Source organism: Callorhinus ursinus, unplaced genomic scaffold, assembly GCF_003265705.2.
Source record: "Callorhinus ursinus isolate GAN/ISIS: 27379988/994484 unplaced genomic scaffold, GSC_fseal_2.0 scaffold44, whole genome shotgun sequence".
NCBI classification, from domain to species: Eukaryota; Metazoa; Chordata; class Mammalia; order Carnivora; family Otariidae; genus Callorhinus; species Callorhinus ursinus.
Window position 1 is genome coordinate 242,026 of NW_027397106.1, and position 11,584 is coordinate 253,609.

At 36.0% G+C, this 11,584-nt stretch overlaps 1 protein-coding gene across 1 annotated transcript; it reads right to left on the minus strand.

Annotated features, from left to right (window-relative positions):
• Positions 1-9,491: 9,491 nt before the first annotated feature.
• LOC112832473 (olfactory receptor 10A7) lies at positions 9,492-10,442 on the minus strand. Its single transcript, XM_025883184.1, has one exon. The coding sequence runs from the start codon at positions 10,440-10,442 to the stop codon at positions 9,492-9,494; it is 951 nt and encodes a 316-aa protein (XP_025738969.1).
• Between the last annotated feature and the right edge of the window lie 1,142 nt (positions 10,443-11,584).

Sequence of the window (11,584 nt, forward strand, 5' to 3'; positions counted from 1 at the left end):
AGCATATAAACAGATTGAAATCCCCTGCCAAGCCTTCCTTGCCATTCCATTGCTCTTAGAATTTATCTATCACTATTTTTTCTTACTCATTTTGGTTTATGTGAATGGATATCTTGCTATTCTTTTGTCACCCACACCCATGGTCAACTGAAAGCCTTTGCAATGGCTGTTCCATTTTTCTGTGATGTTCTTTCTCCAAACATCACATGACTAGCTCCCTCATATCACTGAGATCTCAGAATTGGGCATGCCTCAGGGGAAGCTTCCCTGATCATACCCTCCAAGATAGCCACTACTCAATCACTGTCTAACACCTTAACTGGCTTGATATTTTATACATAGTAGATTTTTTTTTGTTGTTCACACCACTCTTAAATTTTGTTATTTCCTTATTTGCTATGTGTTTATTGTCTAGCATCCTCACTAAACTGTAAGCTCCACTAAGTGAAGGACTTTATGTACTAGCTTCTCTGTATGCCTGTGGAAGTTTCTGGCAACTACCAGTTTCTTTATGATACATCAGGGTGTTTATATATATATATATAAATGTATTCCCTACAAGAAGGACCCACAGCATGATACCTTTGCTGAATAAATATTTGTTGAGGATTTATTTAAGCCAAATTAGATGTCTAAATTAGATATTCTGTTTTACTGATGTATAAATGATTTATACTGTATTTTACATGTTTAAAATATATAGTTTGATTGTTTTGAGATATGTCATGAAACGATGAGAACTTCACAATTAAGAAAATAAATAGACCCATCCAACCCTAAAGTTTTCTCATACCCCTTTTAATATCCCTTGCAACCCACCTTATGCTCTCACATGGTAGATAAGTTTACTGGGAAAAGATTTATTAGCTTTGCAACTGCATGGGTGTTATTCAAAAGAAGAAGGAATAAAGGGCCTATTTTTACCAACTGCCACTCTAATTTATCCAATTAAACATTATAAGCATAAAGATATTCAGATATTTTGTTTCCTTTGCATATTTTCCACAAATACTCAACATCATGGCATTACCATTTTTTCTGTAGTTTTAAAATATAGCATATAGCAAATGCTATTTATAGCTATTCTTTTTTTAATAGCTGTTCTTAATCACTTTTTTTGTCATAAATCCCAGTGAGTAAATGCATGTTTTATTTTCTAAAAGGTAATTTATTGGGACTCTACTGAGAATAGTGGTATCTGGGGGCTAATGGGGTGGTTAGGAATATTTTCTAACTGCAGCTAGAGTTCCTGGTGAGATCAAAGTAGTGATATGATCCAGAAGGTAAGTGGAAATCCATGCAAAGAGTCCAAGAAAAGATGGAAAACAATACTGGAAGCTTGGGGATGAAGTTAATATTCAGAGAGACAGATGAAAACAGGGAGATTTCAATAAATCAAGTGGGTAACAAGAAAGTTAAGTAGGCTCTGTTACAGTACATGGTTAACATTTATAGCTTCTCTGCACCGCGCTGTACTGTGGGAACAATTTAGTTAGAGTTAAGATAGATCTGACAAATGTGATCCTTAACCAGGATTTATGAATTAGTCATGCATCTTTTATCACTTTGCCATTTCTACATAACAAAGCTCCCCCAAATTTAGGGTCTTAAAACAACAAGCAGGTATTATTGTTCATAAGTCTGTGGTTCCGCTAGGCGGTTCTGTTGATATGGACTGGGTTCTCCCACATCCTGGGGAATCAACCAGCTGTGCTCTCGTCTAGAATGGCTTCAGCAGGGATGAATCAGCTCAGCTTCAATAGATGTCTCTTCCAGCAGACTAGCCTTGGCTTGTTCTCATGTGAATTGTGTGGGTGCAAAAGAGAGAGAGAGAGAAGATGCATGCTTGGCTTCTTGACTGTTACACTCTGAACCCTCACAACATTCCCCTGTCGCATCTCTTTGCAAAAGCAAGTCACAGGACTAGGCTAAATTCAAAGGATGAGAAACAGACATTTTCCTGCTGAGTGGAGCTGCAGAGTAACATTGCAAAGGACATGGCCATTTTCCTATCCATCCACCACACAGCTCATGAAGAATCACCTAATCACTATCAAAGCTGTGGTGACCATATTGTGTCCTAGGGCTACCATAAAAAATTACCCCAAACCGGTGGCTTAAAACAATAGGAATTTATTCTTTCACAGTTCAGGAGGCCAGAAGTTTGATAGCTCTGAGGAAAAGTCTGCTCCATGCTTTTCTTCTAGTTTCTGGTGCTGGCCAACAATCCTTAGTACTCTTGGCTTGCAGCTGCGTCTCTCCAGCTTCTGCCTCCATCTTGACATGGCTGTCAGTCCTGTGGATCTGTGTATCTTTATGTCTCTGAATCTCTCCTTAAATAATGACCCTAGTCATTGGATTTACAGCCCACCCCAATCTAGTATAACCTTATCTTACACTGATTACATGTGTAAATGCCCTATTTCCAAATAAAGTCACATTCACATGTATCCGCTATTAAGAGTATGACTTATCTCTGGGAGGACACAGTTCAATTCACAACAGTGATCATATATATTGTATGGAATATGCTGAAGAGAAATCAAATACCCTGATAATTATTAAAAACACAAGCCTGTAAATTAAAAAAAATAAAAGCCAAATCTATAAACAAGTGTATAAAAAAAAGAGAAAATGCCAATTAACATGCAAAGAGCTTCTTTCACTTTCTTTTTGCCCTTCGCTGTCTGTGTTCCCTTGCCAAACACAAGGCATGCTTCTTTTTCAACTTAAAGTTAAGCTCCTTTTGCAAATTTGTTCGTGAAAATTCCTACCCCATCTCCAAACCACTTTGCCATTTATAATCCATACATTAATATTTATTGCTGTCAAATTTTTGCTTCATATAATTTTAGAACTTGCTCCTTTATAGATGATCAAAGTGAGTCTCAAAGAGTTTCTATCTTGACCAAGGTCAACAAGATAGTTAATGAAAGAGCCAGAAATAGCACCTAGGTTTTTATTTTTATTTTCAGATTTCACTAATTTTATTTTTTCCCACTTTATTGAGATGAAATTGACATATAGCACCATATAAGTTTAAGGTGTACAGTATAATGTCTTGACATATGTATATTACAAAATTATTACCACATAAGTTTAGTTAATATCCATAACCTCATACAGTTACAAATTTTTTTTCCCTGTGATAAGAACTTTTAGGATCTACTCTCTTAGCAATTCTCAAATTTACCATATGGTGGCATTAACTGTAGTCATGTTGTTGTACGCTGCATCCCCAGTACATATTTATCTTATAACTGGAAATTTGTACCTTTTGACCAACTTCATATATTCCCTACCTGTACACTTTGCCAGTGGTAACCACAAATCTGATCTTTTTTTCTATGAGTGTTTTTTAGATTCCACATATAAGTGAGATCATACATTACTTGTCTTTATTTGCCTGACTTATTTTACTTAGCCTAATGCCCTCAGGGTCCATCCATGTTGTCATAAATGGTAGGATTTTCTTCTTTTTGATGGCTGAATAGTATTCCATTGCATATATGTATTGTAAATATATTTTACATTGTAAATAATACTGCAGTGAATATGGGTGTGCATATATCTCTTTGACATAGTAATTTCATTTCCTTTGGATATATATACCCAGAAGTGGAATTGCTAAGTCATACAGTAGTTCTCCCTTTAAATTTTTTGAGGAAACTTCATACTATGTTCCATAGTGGCTGTTCCAATTTACGTTCCCACCAACAGTGTACAAGGATTTTTTTTCCCATATCTTCCCCACTATTTGTTATCTCTTGTCTTTTTGATGATAGCCACTCCAACAAGTCCAAGGTGATATTTTACGGTGGTTTTAATTTGCATTTCCCTAATAATTAGTGGCTTTGACCACCTTTTCATGTATTTCTTGGGCATTTGAATATATTCTTAGGAAAAATATCCATTCAGGTCATCTCCCCTTTTTTAACTGGATTATTTGGGGATTTAAGCTATTGAGTTGTATGAGTTCTTTATATATTTTGGCTATTAATCCTGTATCAAGTTTATAATTTGCACATACATTCTCTCATTCCATAGGTTGTTTTTGCATTTTGCTGATTGTTTCTTTTGCTGTGCAGAAGCTTTTCAGCTTGATGTAGTCCCTCCCACTTGTTTATTTTTTTATTTTGTTGCTTTTGCTTAAGGTGTTATATCCAAAAAATCATTGTTAAGACCTATGTCAAGAAGCATTTTCCCTGTTTTGTTCTAGGAGTTTTATGGTTTCAGGTCTTACAGTTAAGTCTTTGATTAAATGTTGTGAGTGGTGTAAGATATGGGTCTAGTTTCATTCTTTTATGTGTGAATATCCAATTTTCCTACCACAATTTATTGAAATGACTGTCTTTTCTCCATTGAGTATTCTTGGCTCCTGCATCAAATATTACTTTATGTATATGCATCTAGGTTTTAAAAAGTAAGATTACTTTTTTTCTACCACATGTTTGTATTTACTTTATTCATATATGGGTTTTGTTCACATTAAAATTTAAAAAAAAGTGATTAAACAAATTATCAATTTTTTTCTATCAAACATTTCTCTACAAATTTGTCAATGGTTGTAGAGAGAAAATATATCCAACTAATCTAAAATTAGTAATGTCATTATAGTTTTTTTATTTTATTTATTTTTGCAAGAGGGGGAGAGGGAGAGCACAAGCAGGAGTGGGGGGAGGGGCAGAGGGAGAAGCAGACTCCCCACTGAGCAAGGAGCCCGATGCGGGACTCAATCCCAGGACCCTGGGATCATAACCTGAGCCAATCTGAGCTGAAGGCAGGTGCTTAACTGACTGAGCCAGCCAGGCGCCCATCATCATAGTTTTTAAGACCACATCCAAAGGCCCTGTTTTAAAATTATTTCTGCACCATCTTCAGATGGCCTTAAAACACACACAGAAGGTTATTACCATCTAATTTATGATGAAGAGGGGTTTCTCTCTCTACATATCAATATATTCCATATATACATTCACATATGCAATTTTTTCTTCTAGATTTAGAATGTTCATTTCATAATGATTCTGTGCAAGCCATTTTGATGGAACTTACAAATTAATTCAGTCAAATGACATTCCTGATTTGTTCTTTAACCATTAGACTTCTTCATTAAAACAAAACAAAGAAAACCAAAAAACCTGAAACTGGCTTTTGATGATTTACACAGGAAAGATATTGAAAAGATGTTGAAAAGTATACTGCATATAAAATGGGAAGGGAAATGCAAGAATAAGAAGCAGTCAGGACCACAGTGAAAATCCAGATTCAGTTGTGTAAACACACTGATGTGGCCAGAACGAAAACATGGACATTAGAGTTTAAGCTTGTACTACCAGCACTGGACGCTGGGGACTGCCACTGCCACTGCAGTCTCCACTGCCCCTGGACACTGGGAGCTGCTGGCTTCATGTGAACCCCCACTGTCACCATTTCTTTGCATCCTTAAATCAGAATTCAAAATCTGATTAGTTGAGCTTAGCGTACAAGCCCACAAACTAGCTCTAAGGGAGTCTGGTAAAATACTATCTGGCCTTCACTTTCTCCATGGAAATGGTTTTTGCCTTTCTGAAGACACAAAATGAAGAGTCCAGAGGCTAAGTGACCAGTAAATCATCACTGTTCCCTCCTTTCTGAATATACTGAATTGTAGTAGCACAATGAAAACTCACATGACTTTGCGACAAACCTGTGACAGAGATGATGGTGATGGGGGATAAATAGTTATTGAGTATAGGATCCTGAATTCAAAATAATGATTATCTGACTACCTAGTATGTAGATTTCGTTCCATAATGAATCAGCATTTTAAGTACATTTTATTCACTCAACTATTTGAAAATCCACAGCACTCACTAGCAATATTATTTTATAGTAAGAGTTTATAAATGTGCATGTATGTGCATTTTGTTGCATTGATTTTGGCAATTGAGAATTTTGCTTTAATCTCCTCATTATATAACTGTATTGTTATTAATTGCTCTTAAGTTTTGTCTCCTAACCAAAATTAAAACTCTCTTGGGGAAGTGTTATTTCCTGCCTTTTAAATATAAATATAAAACAATGCTATACATTGGATTGGATTCACTAATTTGACCTGACCACCACTGAAATAAAGCAAAGATAGACTTTTTAAGCTACATTGAAATATCAACATGTTAATTGTTCTTCTTACCTCAGCTCTCATACATGTGACAGGATTGGATAACATGTAAAGTAACTGATCTAACCAATTCTTATTTTAGGAGTACCAGGTTTGGCCTTTGAAGACATCCTCCAACATTCAAACTTATGGCCATTTGGAAGAAATATTTCCAGAAATGCTTCTAAATAACAATATGGGGTATATATGGAAGAGATCTATGAAACTGTAAACTTAGGAAAAACTCCTTACAAAATGTTTTTTTCACTACAACTAAAAAAGTGAATCATATCACCATAAAAAAAGATGAAAATATTTGTCCAAAGAAAACTCTGGAATTGTTGTTAGTGATGAAAATTTTAGCATTTTTGGGGGTGAACAACTCATCAAATGAGTCCTTTTAATCATCTCTTCAGATATAATAACGACTCTATTAATTAGCTTTGGGAACTCTAAAGAAAAAATCAATTTGTAAATTGAGGATGACAAGCTTAAAAAAAAGTCTCTTCAAAGACTTTGTGACTCTGTGACTTACATCAAATTTAATAAAACTATATGAAACATAATAATTGTATTATAAATTCCCTGAAGAAGCCATGGATTTTAAATTACATAAGATATGCAGTAAGTGAATGCCTTATGAACATTTTTGCTTGCATCTTACAGGAAGAAATGAATTTTACGTTTCACTCAAAATATACTATATGCATAACTAAAGCATACCCTTTCATATATGGGATCCAATCTATATTTCCTATTATTCTAACAATAATACTATCAAACACTCAGGTAATGTTTACTATGTATCAGGTGTTTCCATAAACTCTTTTCATAAATTGCTATGTTATTCTATCCTTGATTTTATTATGCTAGCTTATTAAACACATACACATGCACTACTAAACTGATTTTGCAACCTCACAATCTACTCGTGAGTCACATTCAAAAAGAAGAAACCCAGGGACGCCTGAGTGGATCAGTTGGTCAAGCATCTAACTCTTGATTTTGGCTCAGGTCATGATTTCAGGGTCGTGGGATTGAGCACCATGTTGAGCTCCATGCTCAGTGGGAAGTCTGCTTGAGATTTTCTCACTCTCCCTCCACCCCTCTGGCTGCACTTTCTCTCTCTCTCAAATAAATAAATAGATCTATTAAAAAAAAAGAAAAGAAAACCATTACAACGGTCTTACCAGATGGTCACTGAACTTAGTAACTTTAATTTGGAATATGTGAGTTAGGCTTAAACAATTAAAAGGCCATTGAAGGAGAAAGATTTAAAGGTATTGATATTTCCTACCCCGAACTCCCGTTATGCTCAATGGATACAAACCTCGGGAAATCACAATTAAATTAAAATAGTCATCACAAGTTGCAAATTTGTGATGATTTTAAATTTTTCTGGGATTTTGACCAAGAATGATAGAAGGTAGTTGCTGCTTAAAGAAAAATCTATACAATTAAGAAAAACATTGGCTAATGAAGACTTAGAGCAACAGATATTATTACATATAAATTGCATATTCAAAGCCAATATATCTTTATGAGGGTGAAAATATGAAATTTTCCAAAATTACATTTGGCTCAATGTCATTTTGTCTTCTTAGTTGATAAGGCATTTATGGCCTTAAAGATAAACTTCCCATGTATAAGTGGTGCTTTATCAGGCTGAAAATGTTCTAGAGATTTTTAAGAAGTTAACATATTGAATTTCAAATGCAGAAAGATCTGAATTTGAATTCTCGTGGCTACCTCTCAATAACTCTTTGCCCTATCAAGATACTTAAATTTTCTAATCCTAATTCATCTTTTATGAAAAATAAATGTATAATAGGATCTACCTGTTGGGTTGTTGCAAGGGCATTTTTTAAAAGATTTTAGGGGCGCCTGGGTGGCTCAGTCATTAAGCGTCTGCCTTTGGCTCAGGTCATGATTTCAGGGTCCTGGGATCGAGCCCCACATCGGGCTCCCTGCTCAGCGGGAAACTTGCTTCTCCCTCTCCCACTCCCTCTGCTTGTGTTTCTGCTCTTGCTATCTCTCTCTGCGAAATAAATAAATAAAATCTTAAAAAAATAAAATAAAAAATTTTATTTATTTATTTGAGAGGTAGAGAGAGAAAGAGCATGAGCGGAAGAGGGCAGAAGGAGAGGGGGAAGCAGACTCCCTGCTGAGCAGGAAGCCCAATATGGGACTCTGTCAAAGGACCCTGGGATCATGACCTGAGCTGAAACTAGACGCTCGACCGACTGAGCCACTTAGGCAACCCACGAGGGCATTTATTAATGATAGTGCCTTGATAAATCATGTTTGCTGTTATTATGACTACTCTTGCTTTTACTCTAGTGGCAAGCAAGTATTTCTCGTTTAAATTCTAAGAAGTAACAGCTAATTAATAAAAATTAATAGGGGAGCCTTGGTAGCTCAGTCACTTGAGTGTGGGACTCTTGGTTTTGGCTCAGGTCGTGATCTCAGGATCATGAGATTGAGCCCCCTGTCAGGGTTTGCGCTCAGCCTGGAGTCTGTTTGAGATTCTTTCTCCCTTCCCCTTCCCCTCTCTCTCTCAAAAAATAAAATAAAAATTAATAGATGATTAAGCCAATGATCAAAGAAATCCAGAACCATGTTATGAAATATTTATACTAGGGTAATCTTATATAACCTCATTTAAACAGCAATCTATATAAAGAATTTGCACCATGAATTCTTGGCAACTACAAGTCTCCACTTTTCAATACATCTTTTAAAAAGTTACTTAAAACACATTACAATATTATATTTGCATCATATTAGCTGCAGAATATATAGGCGTCTGTGGTGCATATTTTCATTTATGCTTCATAACTTTTCAATTCTGATCTGAGCCCCACAAGGCTGGCCTTTATATACTGCATCGACAGAAATTCTTGTCCTCTGTCTCAGATTTGGTTTGATGAAGAAAATGCATCAGCAGATGAGAGTCAGAATAGCATAAGGCTGGGATGGCTGCCTTCTACTAAAGAACAGAGCTCCTGTTGTGTGGTTTTTACTTATAGTTGTAGCAGCCTCCAGGTTCCAAGTAATACTTCTTCTCCTGCCCCTTCATATCAAGACATGTGGAATTTTCATCATATGAGCTGTGTGACAATTATTTAGCCTTGCCCCCAATTCGTAAATAGCCCCCTCATAAAGATTCTCTCCCAATTATCCCAACAGGTACCATCTGTCTTTTGCTGGGAGTCTGACAGATACACCGAGAGCCTCCCATCACAGCAAGAGACACTGACAAAATCAGAGCAAATCTTGTACTCCTTTTAAGCTTTTGTCTGTGGGTTCTGCTGCCCCTACTTTGTTTAGAAGCACTATGCAATAGAACTCAAAACACATCTAACTTCTGCAAGACTTTTCGAGTAACTGTCCTCTTGACTGCCCCCTTAACTTCATTGTTCCTTAGGCTGTAGATTATGGGGTTTAACATAGGAGTGATGACAGTGTAGGACAATGACACTAGCTTCTTGCTCTCGGGGGACAGGTTAGATTTGGGCCGTAGGTAGGTCAAGCTGGCTGTTCCATAGAAAAGAGATACCACAATGAGGTGTGATGAACAAGTGGAGAACGCTTTCTGGCGACCAGTAGCAGAGGACATCCTCAGGATGGTTATTATAATGCGGGTGTAGGAGACCAAAATGAGGGAAAAAGGAAACATGATAAACAGTAGTGTGGAGGCAAGTGCTTGCGTTTCATACCTGGTTGTATCCTGAGTGACAAGTTTCAGCACTGGAGGACCATCACAAAAAAAGTGGTCTATGGCATTTGGTCCACAGAAAGGAAGGGCCATCAACCAAGCTGTTTGTAGCATAGAGACAGGAACACCAGACATCCAAGAGCTGACAGCCATCCATAAGCATAGGGACCTATTCATTATGACTGAATAACGAAGAGGGTTACCAATGGCCACAAAGCGATCATATGCCATCATAGACAGGAGAAAACATTCAGAGCTGCCAAAGAAGAAGAAAAAGTACATCTGGATCCCACAGCCTACAAAAGAGATGATTTTCCTTGGAGACACTAGATCCACCAGCATCTTCGGCACCATGACCAAGGTAAAACAGACTTCAAGAAGTGATAGGTTTCGGAGAAAGAAGTACATGGGTGTTTGAAGAGCAGGATCCACACTGGTGACTATGATGATAAGGAAGTTGCCCAACAAAGTGACTGAATAGATGATGAGGAACAAAATAAAGAGGGAAACTTGCATCTCAAGGTTATTTGTAAAACTGAGAAGAATAAACTCAGTGACTCTGGTGTGATTTTCACAAATCATATCTTAGACTAGTTTCTCTGTAAGAATCAAAGTATGTGCATGAAAGGATATTGTTTAATTATAGATATAACCTTAAAAATATCAATAAAAGCCATAACTGCATCTCTGTGCTCACACATCTCACCATTCTATTTCTCTGAAGCAGAAAGAATGTTTAAAATAAGATAAAAGTAAGGAAAAAGATATTTTGCATGAATCCTACTAATTGCTTTACACCTAGGTGCAGATTTTGTCTTGTCGGTGGTCACAGTCTGTAGCTCATATTCTTCGTCAAAAGCATGTTATTATCACAATTAAGTAGAAGTAGTTTAGGCTGATAATCATTACAATAGAATCATCTACTACTTTTTTAAAAATATAAAATAAGTCCAGGGTACAAAAAGATAAGTTATGGGCTAGTTTCACTTTTCTAATCTTTTATTATATTAAGTACACGTTTCTACTGAATGGAGTGTATTCCACACCATCATTCACTCTGTGCATACACATACACATTTGCATATACATATACATGTGCACATATATATGTATACATTAGAAACAGTAAATAAACATAAGTAAAAAATAAAAACAGATACTTTTTTTGCTTTTTTAAAAATTTTATTGTTATGCTTTTTTAAATTTTATTATGTAACCATACATTACATCATTAGTTTTTGATGTAGTGTTCTATGATTCATTGTTTGCGTATAACACCCAGTGCTCCATGCAGTACGTGCCCTCTTTTATACCCATCACCAGGTTAACCCATCCTCCCACCCCCTCCCCTCTAGAACCCTCAGTTTGTTTCTCAGAGTCCATAGTCTTGATTTCACTGCTTTTCTGTAATCTTCATGGGACTGGTAATTTATGTGATTTTTTAAAAAAATTTATTTTATTTAAATTCAATTAATTAACATATAGTTTATTATTAGTTTCAGAGGTAGAGTGCAGTGATTCATCAGTTGTATGTGGTTTTTGATATTGTCTTTTGAACCATAATTTGACTTCCCTGGGCCCCTATTTCTTTCTTTTTTTTTTAAGTTTTTTTATTGTTATGTTAATCACCATATATTACATCATTTGTTTTCGATGTAGTGTTCCATGATTCATTATTTGTTCATAACACCCAGTGCTCCATGCAGAATGTGCCCTCTTTAATA